The sequence below is a fragment of the Cornus florida genome, unplaced genomic scaffold (assembly GCF_030987335.1).
Source record: "Cornus florida cultivar Cherokee Brave unplaced genomic scaffold, ASM3098733v1 CherokeeBrave_3.0.0_Hap2_Chr03, whole genome shotgun sequence".
NCBI lineage: Eukaryota > Viridiplantae > Streptophyta > Magnoliopsida > Cornales > Cornaceae > Cornus > Cornus florida.
The window spans coordinates 13,452,159-13,474,442 of record NW_026775573.1 but is presented as its reverse complement, the minus strand read 5'-3'; the positions used below and the strand labels follow the sequence as shown (position 1 = coordinate 13,474,442).

General features: G+C 35.4%; 2 protein-coding genes across 2 annotated transcripts; both read right to left on the bottom strand.

Moving 5' to 3' along the window:
* Positions 1-1,892: 1,892 nt before the first annotated feature.
* LOC132299542 (pleiotropic drug resistance protein 3-like) lies at positions 1,893-16,672 on the bottom strand. The gene is made up of 24 exons (XM_059796241.1): positions 16,172-16,672; positions 15,714-15,837; positions 14,792-14,877; positions 13,957-14,041; positions 12,965-13,124; positions 12,795-12,871; positions 11,722-11,775; positions 11,524-11,614; positions 11,027-11,328; positions 10,676-10,957; positions 10,217-10,530; positions 9,829-9,989; positions 9,645-9,748; positions 8,710-8,863; positions 8,501-8,626; positions 8,298-8,371; positions 7,860-8,192; positions 7,485-7,775; positions 6,683-6,766; positions 6,463-6,596; positions 5,311-5,538; positions 4,290-4,461; positions 3,420-3,674; positions 1,893-2,367 (listed from the first exon to the last, which is right to left on the bottom strand). Exons 1-24 carry the CDS (start codon positions 16,537-16,539, stop codon positions 2,074-2,076), a joined length of 4,353 nt encoding a protein of 1,450 aa, XP_059652224.1. The 5' UTR covers positions 16,540-16,672; the 3' UTR covers positions 1,893-2,073.
* A 3,339-nt stretch (positions 16,673-20,011) lies between these two features.
* Positions 20,012-22,069, bottom strand: LOC132299541 (pleiotropic drug resistance protein 3-like). Its single transcript, XM_059796240.1, has 2 exons — positions 21,911-22,069; positions 20,012-20,785 (listed from the first exon to the last, which is right to left on the bottom strand). The coding sequence occupies exons 1-2, from the start codon at positions 22,013-22,015 to the stop codon at positions 20,519-20,521; spliced, it is 372 nt and encodes a 123-aa protein (XP_059652223.1). The 5' UTR covers positions 22,016-22,069; the 3' UTR covers positions 20,012-20,518.
* Between the last annotated feature and the right edge of the window lie 215 nt (positions 22,070-22,284).

The following is a 22,284-nucleotide window of genomic DNA, read 5'->3' as shown; positions in this document are numbered from 1 at the left end:
TGACTCCGGCGAGCTTCAGTCCAGTCCGGCGAGCAGTAGAGGTGAACCTCAGTTCAAACGTGCTTTGGTTAAGGTGCCAAAATAGCGTAGGCGAGACCACCAACATGTAGTGAACAAACCGTGAAGCTTCGCCGGACTGAACTGAGCTTCGTCGGACCTGGGATCACCGGACTGAACTGGGTCGAGGTAGCTGTGAACTTCGCCGTCGTCATTTTTGACCCGTCTTACCTCGTTCTTATCCAGCGTTACGAAGGTAGATTTGATGGCGACTACACAGCCGTAGATTTGACGGCGTTGAAGTCCGGTGTTTGGACTGAACTAAGGTTCCTCCTTTTTCAGACCGGCTAACAGCGATTCAGTCATACCAAACCCAGTTCTGCGATTCAGTCAAGCTGAAAGCTAAAACGAACTAAGTTCGACCAAACCCAGTTCAGTCCGGCGAGCAGCCATTCCTCAACCCACCTCGGTGAAACCCAATTCAAAACGGCCATAGACATGCCAAAGCTCTGTAGAAGAATCCGGCCTAGCTCTGTAAGTTCGTCACCATTGTTAAAACTGCAAGCTTCACCATCCTTGTCACAGCCCGCTACATGCCGGTAATTTCATTCCACCAAACAGTCTCATCAGCGTCCTTCATTGAAACATGTCTGCCGTCCTCTTCACCACCGTTTAATCGCTTCATCGCCTGTCAGTTCAGTCTCGCCGTTTCTCGCCAGTAAAAACAGCTTCGTCGTCGGGCCTTGTTGGTAAATTATGTGGTTGCAATTCCCGTTTTGCATCGCCTAGTCATCCTTGCACATCGTTCAGACTTGTTTGGTCACCATCTGTTGGTGCATGGATTAATACTGTGGGCTCAATTCCGGCGACTTACAAAGTTGAAACGATTGGTGAATGGGGGTGTTTTGGGTTCGGTGACATGAAGGCACAGTTATCCTTTTTAGTTTATAAGTTAAGGTTAATTTTGTAAATTTGCATCGGCTAATGAGGTTAAAAATGTCATTTCAAGTATTGGAAGGGCAAAATTGACTCAAAACCTCAAGGGAAGTGGGTGGAATTATGAAACGTAGAAGGGGTGTGTGTGGAATATTAACAAACTCCAAGAAGTGTAGGTGGAATTTACCCTTATTTTAATTTATTTATGGTTATTTTTAGAGAGAGTGTGAAATTAGATTGTTACCATATTCCAATAATACTAAGATATTTAATATCCAAGTACAAAATTATTGGACAAGCAATTAAGAAATAGAATAATCTAAACCCGAGATTACATATCTCATTAATTTGTTATTCAGTCTCTCAAATCTCAAATTGAGACCATCATTTCTGACTAACTAAGCGAATATCAAGTTATGCACATCTTCAAACTGGAATGGTAGAAAGAGAGAAAGAAAGAATATATAGATATATATGTGTGTGTGTGTGTATTGGTGTGTGCATGCAGGAGATAATTTCGTTAATGGCGAGAGAAATCGATTTTTGGAAACAAAATTGTTTCGTTAATGGTGGGATTTGGGGTTTAGGGCTATTTTGGGTTTTGAAGGGATTTCCTCACGCGCTAGAGAGGGCGTGTTTTCCGCCCTATTGTTGGACCAAACAAACAAACCCAACAATAAACCATGGTTAAGAAGGGGCTACGTGACAGAAAGAATATACAATAATCCAAGTCCGAGAGACTACATATTTATATTTTCATTTGTTAAATGATTTGTCAATGTTTGATTTCATAGGAAACGATTTCCCATTGTTGTATGGAATGTCTGGATTTTTTTATTTTTATTTTTTATTTATTGATAAGAAAGGCACGCACCTACGTATCTTAATGAGACTCGAACTCTCAACTTTCATAAAATAAGTAAAAAATACAAAACCCTAATCGCAACAATCAACCACCAGAAAAAAAAAATATTAATATTCTTTAAAAAAAATATTTTACATCCAAACAAACCGAGCCTAAATGTATCCAATCTACAGTTACTTTGTACTGAATTTGTTTGATTACTCCAAAGTTGCAGTCATCTGCCAGAGAAGATAGCACATGAACCCATTGCCACAATGATTAGAAAAGCAATGAAATCATGAACAAATGGCTTTGCAAAACATTCGTCTTTTTTGGAATTTAAGCTTCCCAATACAGAATGCAAATAGAAGAGCAAGAATAATGGGGTATACAGTGAGAACAACAGCAACTATGGGTAATTGATCATGGTGAAATCCAAAGTAATCTCTCAAAAATGCCGCGACAGTTTTGGCTTCTCCGAACACCATAATCTCTCTCTCTATATCTCCATACTGGGAAGTAAGCATTCCATTTAGTGTCCAAGACATAGGGCATAGATAATACAACCAGAGCCACCACTTGGGGATTTGCTGCAACCAAAAAACAACACAATTGCATTGGCAAATCTACACACAGTTAAAATCCAAAAACCGAGTTTACAAATTCTGAAAATGGTGTTTGGATGCCTTTAGAAGAGAGTGGTGTTTGGGTGCCTTTAGAAGAGAGGAACATGGGTAGCCAAAGTTTTAAAGTTTGTTTAAATTGTCCAGGTTAGCATACGGATTTGCTAGGACTCGGAAAAGGCATAAGTATCACAAATTTCTCTCGCGCAACTATTTATTTTTATTAAGAAAACCTTATTTTTAGCTCATAAGAAATGTCATTTTACAATTTTTTTTTCATGCATCTTCTATATATTACCATTGCATCCAATTTCTTTAATCTAAACCCTTTTTTTTTCCCTATTTATGAATCAACTTGCAAATAGTTAAAACAACCTGCATCTGCATGAAAATTCTAAGTTAATAAACCGAGTTTTACAAAATTTTAAGTCACTAGCCTATAATCTATATTATTACCCTTTGAGAAGAAGCTATCAAACAGAAATGGAAGGAAGTCTTGAACATAAAAAAAGCCTATAAAATTTGAAATGATTGGGATCCATTAAATATATATATATATATAATAAATAAATAAAAAGATCTGCTGAGAACTTAAAAACATAATTATTATTATTAGTTTATATTTCCTTTATTTTGTCGTTCATATTATCAACCAATTTTCAGATGGCAGGCACATTGCTTTTAAACTTAAAAATAGGATCAAAAAAAGAAGAACAATTGAGAAATGCACTATTTAAAATTTGACAAGAATCCTTATAGAAAAAGTTCCCTCATCCTGCGATTTCTAGCATTAGGCCGTTGCACAGTATGCTAGTAAATTAAGCTTGAGTCTCAGAGCATTCAATTTGTAAAAATATAGTCAGGCTACATTTATACCCATTCTACTCCTCCTAACAACTATGGTTCGTTCTGCTATCATGACAATTTAGAGCTTCATCCAAGTTAATAGTCTTGAACTGTAGCAGAATTTCAGCCTCATTCAGGGAAAAGAAAATACTAAGTGGAGATTAGTATCTTACCGGTTGAGGAATCAAAAATCCAGCAAACAAGATAAACACAGTGTAGAAAGTCGACTGTAAAACTGCAGCTACTGGATAGCTTGGTGTTATTGCAACGAGCAGCATTCCAAGATAAGTGTAGTAAAGCAATGTACAAAACATGGTGTAGAAGTACCAGAAAACCTTATAAGCCGACCAGTAATACCCGATCATTGGATATGTGATGACCACAAATGCAAGTGACTGGGCGAAGAGATAGGGAACCTCAATTATCACCTATGCAATCGGTCAACACATTTCAATAAGCAGGAAACAGGAAGCAGGAAGCAGTTTCATAATATTTTTTATGCTTGGAAACTTACATAGCGTAAATTGTACAAGTATAGGAATTCAATAAACTATTGGAATCTTAGCAATCAACTACTATTTTCATTCTTAGCTATTAATTAGCTTTGTTAGTATTTGATTGTGGTGGGTTGGGTGGTACATTGTTGCAATAAAGATGTAACAACATACATCTTTATTTCAGGGAGGCGAGGATAGTCAAATACTCTTGTAGTACGTGAGGGGGAGAGGGTGAAGATGGAGAAAAGGATTGGTAGTTTGGTCTTTACCATGTTTAAAAATAATAATAATAAGAATAAATAAATAAATAAATGTGACTCAATAGTACAGCAAAGCTACTGTTTTAGAGGAAAAGGTATTCCTATTGCTAATTATCCAGCTAAACATTCCCACTTCAGGAAGAACTATGAGTTATTCTCGAAATGTCCATCAAGAACCCTAGGAAAGATCCAACTCAATTCAACATCATTAAGCTCTGAAGTCAAACTTGATTGGGTTTTGATCAAATCAAGTGTATTGCTGTTTCAAAAAGTTTCCAAGAAGTACCTGTGCAAGTGCATAAGCCCATGAAGCGTACATCCCTGCAAATGTTTCTCGAAAAAGAACGGATCGCTCTGTCAAGACATAGGGCAAAACTGTCGAGGAATTATTTACACCCAAGAAAGTTAGTGCAAGGAACATTGAACCAAGTATACTGAACAAGCTCTGTGGGTTATTTCTGCCCAGAAAAAAGAAATTAATGTTAGAGATCTTGAGAAGTCTTAAAGGAAATCAATGTTAAAATCTTCAGAAGTCCTTCCAACAACAAAGGAGTTCAGTGAATATAGAAAACAGCATTTTGCGGTGACTCCTTGTCTAAGAAATATTCAACTACAGCCCACATTAATCCGAAGATACTTCTTAAAGAATCTTACTTGTGCATTTGTGAAATCAAACAGATATGGAACTAACCGGAAAATGTTTGAACTTTTATTTAATGAATTACGGTAACTCAAGCAATGAACTAATATCATATTCTGCAGTCACCAGTCATCCATGAGTGCATTATTCAATGTATGTGCTGCCTACATGGGGTGATAGAGGGGAAGATTAGAGACAAACATAAACTTTGTCATTATTTTGTATAAAGTGGCAGTTTTGAGACTTGAACATGTGCTCTTGCACTTGAGAGCTCGCGCTTTTACCATTGTCTAAAGAAATGACACTTTTTAACCAGTCATCCAAATCAATGCAATATATGAAATACTAATGCATTAGTTCTGGGAAAAAAATGTTTCCCATAAATGATGTGCAAAATGACAATATTTTCCCTATGCACTGGCATATCCATTTCCACAGTATTTCATATTATGTTCTCCTTAACTTTATGATGCTGGGTCGATTGCTATAGAAGTCAGATTCCAAAGCTAGGAAGAGTCTGCTTCATACTAATAAACCATCTCAAGGAGAGAAGGATTTATATAACAGCTTCATTTGGCCAAATGGATATCACCATATGCCAAAGCTAATTTGAATTGTGTTCTTGTACCACTTAAAACCTGACCTTATTTTAACTCAATTTACTTACATTTTCCTTCCCTGATCCCAGAACAGTATTCCAAAAAGCAAGGATGCAATAAGTAAATGCAAGGAACGCAGTAAGTTGTATGAAGGACTTCTCCAATAAGACCAATGCTGTTTCCAGAGGCAGGATTTGAACTGTCCCCAACCATTTTGTGAAAACTGGGTTGGGAAAGACAATTCTTTTGAACCAGGAGGCGGAGAACTTAACCTCTTTACAAGCTCATTATTGTTCCTACAATCAGAATAACAGAGGAGGAGTCATATACAATCCAAATGTAAAAAATCTTATACCAGAATACCAGTTATCGCAAACAAATCAATGCCTTATGGAGAACAATTGGTTTTCATACTTAATTTCCCGCATTTGAAAAGTCAACTGTAAGTTACTATACAGTATTAGATCAATTACAAATGCGCCATCCAGTATCCAACTAGCAGCAAGCCTGATACTGTCGTCATTTTTAATACTAAACACTGAAGATTCGATAATTAGATAATAACAAAGTCGTTCAGAACTCTAGTTAACGATAAACATCAAGTAAGTGGCTCAAAATTTTGAGTTTTAGATGCAATGTCACACACTGAACATGAACTATGTGTAGGTAGTTCATGAATGAGAATTTAGTTGAAATCACGTGTATGATATGACTGGAAAGCAGCTAAACATGATCTAGAAAGACTCCAGACAGAACCTATTTGAAATTATTTACGTCACAACTAGCCTCGGTCCAGCGGCTATTTAGAATAATTTCTCACTGCAGCTAAGCAATATCCAGTCTTTGCCGCAATGTGGTGAGCAGATGGTCATATAACCAATATTTAGTCTTTAAGCTCCAACAACCCCCGCCCCACGTTCCTGACAAACAATAAAACCTCATTGTGTAAAGACAGTATGGTCTCTCTGCTTACTGCAATAAACAGTTCCTTCTCTCCTTGCCTCTAATGTAACCGTCTCTCTTAAGACTCTTAAATCAAGAATTCTGGGTTATCGGATCGGCAGGCCTATGGTACTAAAACTAACCATGTACTGGATCTTCATATGATATTTATTTGAGAAGGTAGACTCCTCTGCATTTGTTGCATCTAGCAACTTTGTAATGAATTGTCTAATTTCAGAGAGATGCACAATCAAAGAAATGATTGGAAGTTAACTCACTCATATAAAACAGATTCCGTGTATATTTGGGCAAAATCTACACCAAGTTCAGCTTCTGCAGATGCAGAAGTGACCTCTAATATCCATGATGCTGGATTGTAATTATTTCTGATCTTCGGCACACCTGAGATACCCTGTTGAGAGACACGGTTAAATGGAATACAATTAATAATGAGGAAAGAATATGTAAGAGGTCTATGTGTTGATGTGGCAAATTGACCTCAAAATACTCAATGGCACTACTTGAATGGTGACCCAATGGTCCAGAGTAGATCATACGTCCACCATTTTTCAATAGAATTAACTGCAGTGAATGTAATAGCAGTGTTAGACATTACTTATTTGTATTTAATCATAATTATTATATTTGAATACAAGAAAAATAATTAAAACTGAATTTTCCCAGAAATAGAAAAAAAAAAAAAAAAGGAAAAAAAAAAAGAAAAAAATCTAATGTCCTAAATCTATGTGTTTTGAAGTGATTAAATCCCATTATAATGAAGTAAATAAAAAAAACATCTATAATCTCTAGCTATATTATTAATAGATTTGAAAGATTTTGGTGGTAAAGCACATCCAACATCAACAAGCTATAGGAATCTTATCACTTAGTTTTATGGAAACTTTGGTTAATTTCCAATCCTGGTAACAGTTATATATGGAGCTCTAATCATAACTTAACCACTAATTTACAATAGCTTCAATAAAAGCACCAAGGAGTACCATATAAACCACTTACTTATCATGTCACTTTTTGAGTGATATACTGGGATTTATCAAAGAGTTCAAAACATGAGGTCTAACGATTTATGTTGATTGGGTTTTCATATATTGCTTGGTTAGTGCATGACAACCGGAAAAGTAATTTCCTGGACTAAGCATATACATAATTGACTTTATGGAGTGCTACCACTGGTGATCAAGCAGCTTTCCAGTTCATGTAGTTAATTCTTTCAGCACCAAAAATAAGTTTATGATCTAAACTTCCCTGAAATAGTTATCACTAACAGTTGTTTTCCTACCTCATCAAATGCCTCAAATATGTCAACACTTGGTTGGTGGATGGTGCAAACAACTGTTCTTCCTGTATTAACCACATTCTTGACCACCCGCATGACAATTGCAGCTGCTCTTGCATCCAGTCCAGATGTAGGTTCATCCATAAATATAATAGAGGGGTTAGCAACAAGCTCCACAGCTATTGTGAGCCGCTTACGTTGCTCGGTTGATAGGCCACTAACACCTGGTAAGCCCACCAAGGCATCTTTGATTCCATCAAGCTCAATGGTCTCAAGGACTTCTGTCGCAAATTCCTATGAAGACATGTAAAAGCAATTTAAGTAAAATGATATATAAATAATATACGTAAATTCAACTTCCTCATGCGTAGGCCTTACATATTTGGTTTTTGAATCAATATGAGGATGCAGACGCAGCCAAGCAGAAAATATAACTGATTCTTCTACAGTAATTTGTGGAGAATGTATGTCAGTTTGCTCACAATAACCTGATATTCTAGCAAAAGTTTCCTGAACCCTAGGATATCCTCCAATTTTAATTTGTCCTTCAATAGTGCCACTAGTTTTTCTTCCAGAAAGAACATCCAAAAGAGTTGTTTTCCCAGCTCCACTTACACCCATTATTGCTGTTAGAACACCAGGCCTAAATGCACCTGTAATATCACATAGAAGTTGGAGCTTTTTCTCAGTGAAACCCCATTGTCGCATTTCCTGAAACCAAAAGAAAATGATAAAATTACCCAATAAAATTTAATTAATGAGTCTTGCTATCCCTACAGCTACTTAATAGTTATATGATAATGTTTATATGATTACCGAAGGGGTGTCAACATAGTATTGCACTTCCTCGAACACTAAAGTCAAAGGTTCAAAAGGTAAAACCATTCCGCCTGTAAAATAAAACAAAGAAACCTTGATTAACAGCAGTATGAAAATATTGATAACATAAAAGGAATAAAATTGCAGGAAGCAGTTCTCTCAAAATTATTAAAACAGGGAAGAAAAGATTTATGCCTGACCTTTACAAGGTACTTTAATAGTTTTAGGTGAAGAATTACTGGAGTTATCTTCCACAATGGTGGGATCTGCACTTCCTTGTAACTGGGAGAGCTTTATATTTGAAATAATAGCACGAGAACCCGGAGCTAGAGGAAAATTGAAATGTGAATAAAATATATACCCGGAGGTCATTTTTCCAGTTGAATTCCATTTAGAAAGATATACTTACGTTTTAGGAACGTTAAGGCCAAGGTAAAACCAACGTTGAAAATCAATGTAAACCCAAATAAGGCACCAACTGATATCCAAAAAAAGTATGCATTGAAGTTCAATCCACGGCTTTCAAGTGTTTCTTGGCCTAATGTTGTGTTTGTGGTCGACATCTGCATAAAAGAATGAGCAGAGAATGAATACACAGAGAACGTGTATCTTCTTCGGATATTAAAATAAACCATAAAAACATAATAGGCAAAATAATAAGAGGATGGTAAAGGAGAAAGTTTCACGCGTCATACATCCAGAACTAGAGCCCAATTGTATCTACTATTAAGACCTCAAAGATGATCATAAGCCGCTAACAACAAATCATAAATACTATCATGTTATTCACTGAAAGGTTTAACTAAGTTAGGTATCAGAATATGTGGAGAATAGAAATACGTAGTATATTCTAGCAAAAAGTATAATAAGAGGGAGCATTGGTAGGAGAAGCAACACATCAATATGATGTAGCACCCAGATAAATGAAGTGTTTAACAGTTTATGGACAAGTATGGAACAACTTAATCAGAAATGAGAACATCTAAGACTGTGTGGATAGAACTAATATGAATATCAAATAGATGCATAATTGATGAAGTCAGGAAATTGATTCATGTTGGCTATCCAAAAGTAAAAAGACATTCTGTTCCCAGCTGCCCTCATCATCATTGTTGGTGTACTTCTTGATAATGGTAACTGATGTAAAATAAAATATACATATCACTGAAAAGGATGCCTATGGTGATTATACTAGCTAGTGCTTTCAACATATGGTTCCTTGGACCGATGTGATCCTCCCATGCTTTTGAGAAACTGTATTAGCATATAATTCATCAAGCATACTCGTACTCTAAAAAGATACCTTATTTATAGATCCAACAACTTGGGGAGTTAGGAACTCACCTTTTGCCATCGTGGAGCAAGAAATTCATTTAAAGCAAGGCCTAACTCACCATACGTTATTGGGGAAACCCAAAATCCCCACTTCAACCATACTGGCATGGAGGCTGCAACCAACAACACGATTTAGCATTCTTTAGGGTGTTATCCCTAAGACCACTTTGGAAATGAGTTATTGAAAACTTACGTTTTGGGATAATGAAGCCACCAAACAGTAAGACAAATAATATTGATAAACTACCAGCTGTTGTAGAAGCATCGGCGGTCTGGAATACTGATGCCAAGAAACGGAACATGGACATTGATGTTAAGTGCACAGCAAAAAGGAGAATGAACTGGCGGAAAAACCTGTGAAACACTGCTGATTTTAGAAGTTAATCCTTTCTTTCCTGCAACTACAACATGAACATGCATGTTTCTATAGAGTACACATGAAGTTTAACTAGTCTACGAAAAAATTAACAACAGGTGAGTCAATGATCCAAAGATAGGTGGGGATAGTGGTGACCTATTTCAATAATATATGTGTGAAGGAAAAAAAAAAAAAATTTAAGCCTTAGTCATGTTACATTCACCTGCCAGCCTCCGGACTGTATCCAATTACATAATAAGTTAGAGATGTCCAAACTAGAGCTTCCAACAACGAAAGAGGGACCTTGAGAATGGAAGCTGGAATTGCATAGGCCCAAGCTGGGTAGAAGTACAGTTCTTTCTGTTTGTAGAAAATTGGAAGTCTTGCCATAGTGATGGACATCTCTGGAAATCCATCAATTATAAGAATCATGAGAGTGAAGAAAAGAGCCCCCAGAAAATAGTTTGCATGAACAACATCGACAGTCATCCGAGTTCGAAAAAATACAGTCATCATCATAGATGCAATTATGACAAGCTGCAAAAAAGATGCCTTTTATATTTCAGACCTTAGACATAGAAGACCAACAACATAACATTGATTGAAATGCAGTAATGATTAAAGAATGCATTTCCAAAGGCATAAAACGCAAAGGAAAAAAAGAGAAAGTACTGACTATAACCTGGATTGATTTGAATACATAAAGAAAAGAATCCCTTTTCATGAGAAGAAATTCCCTTGACATGCAAGCTTTAAAGAGTGCCCACTTAGAAAGAGAACACGCGCTAAAAGAAATGGCACTGTTATGGCTCTGGGACTTTATGAATGACTTAGAGAGCTCCTCATCTAGCTTCTTCCCAGAAGGAGATTCCTTGAATTTCTCAGAGAACATATCAACAGAAACATAACTATGAAGTTGTTCAGTCCGGTGCCAATACTGTGCTTGATCTTTCATTGAAATAACCTGCCAGGCATTCAATTTGTTAAGTTTATTTTGAAGATATACAAACACAAAAGGAATTTACGAACTAACCTCCTGGAGGAAGTCAGCTACCCCTTTCCTTTCAGGACACCGAAACCCACAACCCTCAAAAAAGTCTAAAACATGACTGCGATATCCATGATACACAGTCTTCCCTTCTGCCATCAAGATAATATCATCAAAGAGTTCGAAGGTTTCTGGTGCCGGCTGAAGAAGTGACACAAGTACTGTAGCATCGGTGATATGTGCCAACTGTTGGAGGCAAGCAACAATCTGATATGAGGTGGAACTGTCTAAGCCACTTGATATATCATCCAAAAACAAAGCCTTTGTTGGACCAACAATCATTTCGCCTGCAAAATACAAGGAAAGCCAATCTTCAACTATATACATATATGAGATACTTCAATTATGTGGAAAATGGAATTGAAAGATTGTCTGATATAGGGGATTAATTTTATTAAATTCCAGAGCTAAATATAATACTATAGTGACTGTGAGTGGTTGTACTATCTGATAAATCTGTCAAACTTCTGTATTCAAACTACCTGTAGTTAATCGTTTCTTCTGACCACCGGAGATACCTCTTCTCATGGCATCTCCAACCAGTGTATCCGCACAGATATCAAGTCCAAGAATCTGAGAAATCATGGCAAAGATTGATAAATCATCAACAGGCAAAGCATTTGGCCATCTTTAGTGTACAAAGAAGAAGCACATTATCAGTTCCGTTAAAATAGAATTACTTTTAAAATGTAGTCAGTCTGAAGAGTTGTCTTTTGTCCTTCAACACTAATTGCCTGTTAAAACAAAAGATGGTTATACTATTAAAAAATACATGCCGCCAGCTGCATAAAGAACTTCAGACATGTTAAGAACAACTTTACTGTGTTATTATGCATTGATCCATATCAACTAGCATTTTACAATGCATGTTTTTAACTTTGTAAGTGACTCAAGCCCTTAATATGTTAAGAGGATTGGAATGACCAATTAAATTCCAAACAAGAAACCATTTTAAGCGCATTATCATGATGGTATCTAAATCAGATAGCAGAGATTCGGATGCACCCTACTAATGCAGCAATTCATACTTGTTAATCCTAACAATCTGATCCAAGAGTCTGTTTTATCATGGATCCCTGGAAGACTAGAGTTGTGCTTTAATGTGTGTCATAAAATTGTGAGTGGGTCAATGGAATATGTTCCCATCAACTGAATCTTGTGGAATGATGATGCATGTACAAAGCATAAATAACATATTTGTAACAGTATCCACACCATTACCGTAACAATCTCAACCTGTTTTGTCATTCAATCCATAACATAACTCCTAAGTCCTAAGTCGTAACTATGATATGATACAGAATATAATTTGTGCCATGTAAATATTGTTTTCGTAGGGGATTGAGCTTGCAAGATTTCATCAGAAAATTGTTTTTGTAGGGGATTGAGCTTGCGAGCTTTCATCAATCATTTTTTTTTTATGCAATGGTCCAAAATTCCATCATTTTAGTTGGAAAGTATAAATTCCATCATTTTTTTTTTCCTGCAATGGTCCAAAATTTCATCAGAAAACAAAACCTCAGCAGAAGTTATTTTCAAACTTTCCATGGAAAATGAATGCATTTCAATCAATATAGTTTCCATATATAGCCATGAGCTTAACTGAGCCCCCATCCATACAAAGAAAAATATTCCAATCAATATTTCTGACAAAACCAAAAGATATTTTAAAAATGATAGATTCTATCCTCAAGGAAGATAATGACAAGTCCATAAACATGGAGAGGCAGAAGACCAGGGATGCTAAAATCACCTTCATATAAGTATCTATGTCTGGATCTGGAATAATGCCTGCCTGTTTCTCCCTTCTGGTGAGCTCAAATATAATCTCTTTGCAGGAAGAAAAGTTATTTCATTATAATTATAGCCATACATATATCCACAGCTAAAATGAGCTAAGTCGTGTGCTCAAACTAGACATACCTGCTCGGCTTCCGACACCCTGACAGCAGGCTGAAAAATCAAGTGTTTCCCTCACAGTCATCTCAGCAATGTGTTGGTCATATTGGCTTATATAAGCAGATGTTTTCTGGGGTGCAAACTCTTCCAGTTTGCATCCATTGTAAGAAACTTCCCCTGTAACCTGTTGATAGGACATAGCATAAAATATATTGAAGAGTATGACATGCATCTTAAAGCAACTATTGGCAACCAATCAAAAGAAAAATCAAGATTCCATTAATATTATGTATAATATTTAGACACACTTACAAAATATATAATATGTTGACCTACATTCACACTACAAGAGTTTAAAGTCTTCAATTGTGTAGAGTGGCTACATTTTCAACCTTAACCTCTTCCAGTTTATTGTGGTACCTGAACATTTCTTTTTCATTGTGATACATCATCTGCTCTCTGCACCATACATCTAGAAGGGTAATCCCTTTGCGTTGTTCATTGACTCAGATTTAAAAGCTATCCCACCGTAGTAACCAATAAATATTTCTAACATTAGATGGTGCTTGTGGGTATATGCTACACACAGGGAACAGCTAACTCTAATTTTACAAGGACATATTACATAATAGTTACTAGGATTCAAAACCTCTATATATATACATACACACACATATCAAAGAGGCAACTTTCTGCCTGTTGAAATTAAGATTAGATGACTCTATTTTTAGTACAATTTGCATGGTGAGGCCCTTGGGACTGTATGCAAGAAATAAACCAGCTGAATCCATTTCTTTAAGAAGAAAAAAGTAGTGCCATTGTGCCAACTACAACCCAAAAGAACTTGAGAAAATTTTAAGTTCCAAACAAGTCTCATTTGAGCTTTTTTGTATTTTCAATTGTGCAGATTTGCTCTATAAATCAACTTTAAGGATAATTATTTCGTGCATGCATGCTTGTTTAGGTCTCTCACAAGGTTATTATTAAGAAGATGAAGTGTATAAAAAGGTAGAAACCTTGAGAGGTTTTCTCAAATTTCCAGAAAGTGCTTTCAGTAAAGATGTCTTCCCACATCCAGGAGGACCAAGCAGTAGAGTCATTCTGCAAAAAGATGAGCATCCTTAAATAAACTATTAAATTATTTAACTCAACAAGCAAAAACTTGATGAAAAAAATGTTGCGTTTCTTGCCTATGAAACTTCACAAAAAGTATCTTTCACACCGGTAGCAAAAATTGAAATATAGAACTGTTTCAAGGCAACCATATACTTGTGCACTAAATGGAAGTCGCATGGCAAACCCCAACTCAGTAAATCCGTCAGTGTGTAATTTCGATTGATAAAATTCAACCAACTGATTTATCATTCTCTCAAGTTTGAAAAATACTGAGTCATGTTAAAAATATTCCAACAGTAAAAATCATTTAATTTAATTTTGGTTAAAGAAGGAAAGGATGGACCACCAAATTGCAACTGCCTATTTTAAGGATAAAAATGAATATTGCGAAAGTTAATGGCTTAAAGCATATACTCCTATAGTTTAACTCATTTGGTTAAAAGAACTATAAATTGATTTAATCACAGTATAAGCTCTGAATTTCTGGAGCCTGTGTGATAAACATATATTATCAACTTGAAAGGTAATATGTCATTGGCCATAAGGCTGGGCATATTTTGATGGTCTAACCATTCGAGAATGTGGACGAGTCAAAAGAATAGGGATTCCCAGTTAGATAAGTGACAAGACAATAAAGGAAACAATTGAAAATGAATGCTTTCAATAGAAGTTGTAGATAATTATAACTAACAAGAAGCTGAGGAAAGCTGATAAGCTGGTTGGTCAATTGCATACCTCCCGGGCTTAATGATGCCACTGACATCATTAATGATGGTTATCTTTGCTTCTTGTGACTTTAACCCAGGAAACTTAGCAAAATCCTGATTAACAGAATGCACCAATCATTATAAATTTAAAACGACAAATAGGGAGCTGCAACCACAGCAAAGGCTGCTTTTGGATAAAATATGCGTAACACATGGATTCACACATTAATTCTTGTATCCAAACAGCAAGAACAAGAGATAGATACAACCAAGGCTTTAAGCTCAAGTGGTATCTCCTCATCTTCTTATACGAGAGGCTAAGAGTTCAAGGCTTCATTAAGCCAATAGTCGGGGATTGTGTGCTCGTCAATAATAAAATAAAATAATTTAAAGGAATGGATCATTTTCTTCTCTTCTGACGAGTGCTTAACTGGTTCATCAAATATTTGACTTTCACTATATAAACAAAAAAAAAAAAAAGAAAGAAAAAGAACCAAAAAACCCCAAATGTTTGACTCAAATAATTACAGAGCAAAAATAATTATTGATGCAAGCATGCAAATGTGCATGGGAAAACATATAATTCACATAAGGCCCAGAAATGGGGTTGCTTGGGATTGAATTGGGTTAGAAATCTGCAGAGATTGAATCTGAAACAATTTTTATCAACATGCCAAGCTTTTTGAAGACGGAAATCTTTTCAGAAATAAAAATAAATAAATCATAACAAGAACTTTGACAAGCAAAAGTACTTAATATAGGTAAGAGTTGCATCGAAATTTTATTGGCAGGCAGAGTGTTGTTGGGTCAGCCCATAATGAACTCTTATCTATTTAAGACCCTAACCTGAACCACAATATTACTGTCAGGGTGGAAATGACCGGTTCCATTGCATACATAAAATTAGGGGTAAAGCTCTAAAGTTACTTCTTGAAAATTAAAATACTTACAAAAAGCATGCTTTTGAGTGAATTCCATAGTGTTGGAAGGGGCTTGCCATGAACTACCTCACACTCTGCTTCCACTCGTAGATTCTCATATCTCACCTCCACAGTGGGGAATTTTACACCAACTCTACAAGAATCAAATTAAATTTTAGCACAATAACTCTTGTATAAAAATATACTTGAACAGTCAATAATGTAAACAATGCGAAACACAGGTAAACAATAGATAGTGATAAGAGATCATCATATGGGACCTATTATGTCTAGTGGTCACTTTTGTTTCGCATTGTTTAGTAGGCGTGAGTAGCATTGATCTTTACTCGTTGTATGGAAATATAACCATATATATGTGCACTTCAAGATTCTTTTATATACACATACATACACACACATATATATACACAATGCATGTATGTTGATATGTATCCCATAATGGACATAAAAAGGAAGAAAAAACTTACTTGTCCATTCTTTTTCTGAGTTTATGCAGCAAGCGAAGATTGTCGTTCTCAATGTGTTTGATAAGTTTCTCAATGAACAAATGACATTCAAGAGCACCAAGCTTAGTAACATCAATAACCCTTTTTCCTTTAACCCCATTTTCACCATATTCACGGTCAAACAAAGATGATCTCAACCTTTCAAAAGTGGGTAATCTCTCAATGGTAGCCCATTGCAATGCACATTCATCATCAACCTCATCACCCATTACAGAACCCAAATCCGAACTGCTTCGGAAACTAGAAGTGTGATGCTGAAATGAGGAACTGAGACTTTTTAGCTCTGTTCTCAGTGATTCTATCTCATCATTACCCACGAAATGAGCCATGTTGAGTACTAGAGGACTTCAAACTATGAATGGTGGGAAGAGAGACAAAGAAGTTATGGATTTATATACAGATATGCGGTTTTCTCTTTAATTTTTAGAATATTAAGTTTAATGAGGTTAGTTGTTGCATCATTCTCATTCCTGTAAAATGTAGATGAAAAAGTTTAATAAAAGTTGCTACCTAACCAAAAAAAGGGAAAAAGAGAGGGATATTGTTGTTGATGTAATATTCTCCTTACCTTGTATAGCTGTTCAGATTTGGGTTGCCTTGTGCAGCTCTCACCAACCCAAATGTCTTGGACGGCTCTTACCAATTTAGTTGTCTTGTATAACTCTTGTCATCTTGTCCGCTTTGCACATTCTCTGTGCTCACAGTTTTCAATATGCGTCTACATAGACACGAGGCATCCCTTATAAGTGCAACAACCTCTCACTGTTTAGTAGGCCTGTTTAGTCCTTGTGAGTAGCATTTTTCTTTTCACATAATTGCAAGCATCCGACCCATTACAAGTGGTATCAAAACAAATCCAATCCTTCTTCCAGTGTCTCGCCAAGCGCTCAGACTAAAGGCCATGTTCGCGTCTGGGCAATAGTTTGGATGGGTAGGCAAAGTAGTACAATACCCTTAAGAGGCCCAACATCAAAACACACACACATATATGTTGTGACAAATACCGTGAACCAAAAACACAATAAAAAAAATCAGTATGCCACATATAAAGAACACAAAGATTTATGTGGTTTGGCTTAAAGCCAACATCCACAGTGAAGATCTGACGAAAGATTTTAGTATGCGAAGAACTAGACATTACAAATTTCAGCTTCCCCCACCTCCTCTCACACTCTCCAACTACGGTTATCAGTGTTTTCTCTCAAACACACTCCAAACCCTAAACGCCGCTATGGACCCTCAAGAATTGGGTCCATGAGGGGAAAAAAATTATCACGAAGTTCGGTTTTGGGTCAATATCAGGTTGCAAAGCATCCCGGGCCAAAACAAAATTAGGACCCCAACATCAATATATATATATACAAACACACACACATGTGCTAATTGAATGTACAAACAAGCATAGATTTGACATATCAGTCAATCTAGTATTAAGCTGGATCACATAGGTAAATCATAAATAGTCAATGCTTTACCATTTACAAGGTCAAAGGCCAACAAATAAATTGAATGCAACTATGTATATTCTATAGGATTTGAATCAAGATAGAGATCAACCAGTACGAAAAATAGGCCAGAAATAAAGGGCATATGCAAGCAAGGTGTATAAACATTGCTCTATTGGCTGAGATGCATTAAAAATTACACCACATTTGCCATGAGGAATTATAAGACCGTTAGCAAGGTACTGTGTATATAATAATTAATCTATCATGGTTGGCACTATGAAGCTCATACAGTATGTTCTCAGATCCTTCTTTTTCAAGTCAACTGCTGCAGTGTTAACAGATAGTTAATATCCATCCATTTTCAAGGGTCTTGTTCACCAATTGAACAATAGATCATACATGATTCAATCTTCATAACTATCAAACAGTGTTAACAATCTTGTAGATTTTCAACCTATATGTAAAATATAAATAAATAAATAAATATAATTCAGCCAATGATAAAAATTATGAAAAGTGAAATGTGAATTTCCAACCTAGTTGTGAAAGGGTGTTTGCAAATTCAATTTCTCTTATATTCCTGGTTGAATTGCTTAACAAAGATTCCAATTCCAGCTAAACACTTCAAAAAACCCAGTCCATAACCTCTGGGGAAATATACAACTGAACAGTAAATAATTGAATAAATTTTGCTAAATTCCCAATTGGGTTAGCATCTCAATTAAACCCAAAATGATAACAATAAACAATTGAATGAATTTTTCAAAATTCTCAAAATTAAGCCTTGCGAACAAAAATTAAAGGAAATTTTTTTAAAAAAAAAAAAATCGAATATGGGATGATCATAAGTCCCAGTGGATGCCGGCTGCAGCATTGAAACCGTCGTCGGAAAAAACTTAGGAAAGTGAAAGAAAAAAATCATTTGGTATATAAATGAGAAATTAAAGATGATTATGAGACACACACAAATGAAGTGTATATATAAATATATATGTAAAAATTGAGTTTTGTTTTGATTGGGAACCGAGAAAAAGAAAATGAAAAACCTGAGACGAGAAAATTCAAAGGCGATCTTCTGAGATTTTTCGCGGTAGGGTTTAGTAGGAATCACTCTTGTTTAACGGGGCCACGGTTGGAATTTCATTTTTTTTCACTCTCTTATAGAAAGGGCACTGTTGGTATTTTTAAATTTTCACTAAATATACCATCAACTTTTCGACGACCCTACAACTAATATTGACAAGTTACAGTATGCAGTTAGAAACTAAGTAAAACAATTATTTTCAATAGGTGTCGCTCTTACTTTTTGCGTGTATTCTGACTCAAATTACTATTATTTATAACTTAATTCTGTCGCTTTCACGTTTCCATTCTCGAATTCACTCTCGTACCGACTCCCGTTTTATATGACTTAACTTAGAAACAAACAAAAAATCATTATTCATATGCTCCATTAAACTAACTCGAGACATATTGTATTTTTTGGCTGAATTATATCGTTTAAAGGCTTTATATATATGCATTTTTTTAATGCTACAGGAATGTTGAATTTTTCAATCTAATCCGACTCAGCTCTTCTTATTATAATTTATAGGTAATTCTCTTAATTTATTTATGATTATTTTTAGAGTGTGAAATTAGATTGTTACAATACTCAAATAATACTAAGATATTTAATATCCAAGTACAAAATTAATGGACAAGCAATTAAGAGATAGAATAATCTAAACCAGAGATTACATATCTCATTACTTTGTTATTTAGTCTCTCAAATCTCAGATTGATACAATCATTTCTGACGAAGCCAATATCAAGTTATGGACATCTTCAAATTTCTGTATTTCTACCATTCCAGCTTGAAGCTCTCCATAACTTGACATGTGCGTGTATTGGTGTGTGTGCGCGCACGTTCGATAATTAATTATGAAAGTTAGGTACGTACTACTACATCATTCACGTTCCTCTGTACAATGAAGTTGAAAATTTATTTATTTATTTATTTTTTTTCTAAGAGTGCGCAATTCATGACACTAATTAGAAGTTTGAGAGAAAAACAAAAAATTAATATTCTGCACATGTTTCATTAATTGCATTGGGGATTTGATTCGGTAAGGTAAGAATCAAATTCTTTTAAAGTTATAATAAATTAATAATCCACCATGAAAAGAAAAAATTACACCCTTCAGTGCCAAAACACATATCTCGCACAAAATCACCAACTGTGATACTATGCACATTTTGATCACTTACAAGAGAAATGTTTGCTGACATCTAGTGATAGAGTCTACTAAAGTAAAATACTAATGTGTTAAAATATAATTAGTTAATAACACAAATGACGTAGTATTAAAATATAATTGGTTAATAACACAAATGACGTAGTATCACTAGTGTAGGAAAGTCTTTCTCACCTACACAGCTACACCTACACATCCTCCTTTTTCAGGTCAATTGCTGCAGTGCCCCTTTGTAGAGTGAACTAAACCTATTGAAGGGCCTTTGAGAAGTCTTGGCTGTTGCCATCACCATCTTCCTCTTTGCCGCCTACCGTCTTGATTTGGTACTCCTCGCTTAGGTGCCGTACTCCACCTCCACCTCCACCATGGCTGACTTTCAACTGAGAATGGAGACTTACAAGCGGCGGCAAAAATGAGAAATTTTATAGTTTATGTAGATATCTGTATCCCATCATTGAATTTGTAGATTTTATGATCCACTAAGATTGTGGACGAAACAGCACCAACATTGCAGTCAGCTGCCATGGAAGATAGTATACGAACATTAGAAGTTATGAAGCCTTAACTACGACTACAATGATTAGAAAAGCAATGAAATCGTGAACAAATGGCTTTACAACATTCTATCTTTTTTGGAATTGAAGTTTCCCAATACAGAATGCAAATAGGAAAGCAAGAATTATGGGGTAAACAATGAGAACAACAGCAACTATGGGTAGTTGATCATGGCGAAATCCAAAGTAATCGCTTAAAAACGCCACGACGGTTTTGGCTTCTCCAAACACCATAATCTGTGTGTCTATATCTCCATATTGGGAAGTAAGCAAACCATTTAGTGTCCAAGATGTAGGGCATAGATAATACAACCAGAGCCACCACTCAGGAATTTGCTGCAACCCAAAAAACAACACAATTGGATTTAGTATCTCTATATACACAAGTCAAAATCCAAAAACCAAGAGTTTACACTTTCTTACAAATGGTTATTGGGTGCCTCTATAGGAGAGGAATATGGGTAAAAGCACCCGGCAATCTAGCCAAGGTTTTACAGTAGTTTAAATTGCACTGGTTAGCGCAAAACCTTGGGCCATATGGATTCGCCAGGACTCATATGGCACACAAATATCAGTACCTCTCGTACAACTCTTTTTATCATTTAGAAATCCTAGCTTTTAGTACATAGGAAAGTTCATTGTATAATCTTTTCATGCAAGACTCTATATTACTTTACATATAGTTTCTTTAATCTAAACCTTTTTTCAGCATTTAGGAATCAAGTTCTAAATAGTTAAAGCAACCAACCTAAATCTAAATGAAAATCTAAGTTAATAAGCTGAGTTTTACAAAATCTAAGTCACTAGCTAATCCTATGTATTATATAGCCTTTGAGAACCTATCAAAAAGAAATGTAAGGAAGACTTGACCATAAAAAAGCCTACAAAATTCTGCGAATTTGAATCTGTTTTTCTTACTAAATTAAACTCGATGATTCCACCCACTATACAAAATTTGAAATGATTGGGGTCCATCAACACACAAACATCACACATAAAGAAAAAAGAAAGATCTGTCGAGAACTGGAAAAAAAATTATCTTTTTGTATTTCTTTTCGTTTGTTGCTCATATTATCAACCAATTTTTCAGATTGCAGGCACTTGACTTTAACTTAAAAGTAGGAAGAAAATAAGTTTTTTGTTTCTTTCAAAATTCAACTTTTTTACAAAGAAATTTTGACCACAATTGTTACAGACAAAGTTCCCTACATCCAGAATTTTCAACCACTATGCCATTGTATGGTATGCTAAAAAAGTAAGCTTAAGTGAGAGCATTCACTTTGTTCAAAGAGAGTTGGGATAATTTATACACAGTCCACTCCTTCTAGCACCCCGCAATAATGGGAAATTATTTCATAAATTTTCTGCTATCACGACATTCTTAAGCTTGATCCATTTAATAGTCTTAAATTTCAGATTCATTCAGGGGAAAGGTAATACCAAGTGTAGTTAGTGTCTTACCGGTTGAGGAATCATAAATCCAGAAAACAAGATGAAAACTGTGTAAAAAGTTGACTGTAAAACTGCAGCTACTGGATAGCTTGGTGTTATTGCAACGAGCAGCATTCCAAGATAAGTGAAGGAAAGCAGTGTACAAAATATGGTGTAGAGGTACCAGAAAACCTTTTTCAAAATTTGCAATGGTTTTTTGCAATGGTTTTTTTTCCAATATAAATCTAGGTTTTTTTTTTTTAAAAAAATTTATTTGCTATATATATATATATATATATAGCAAATAAATTTAAAAAAAAAAAAAAAAACCTAGATTTATATTGGAAAAAAAACCATTGCAATAACATGTACTCTTCTTTTTGTTCAACTTCTTTTATTTATCC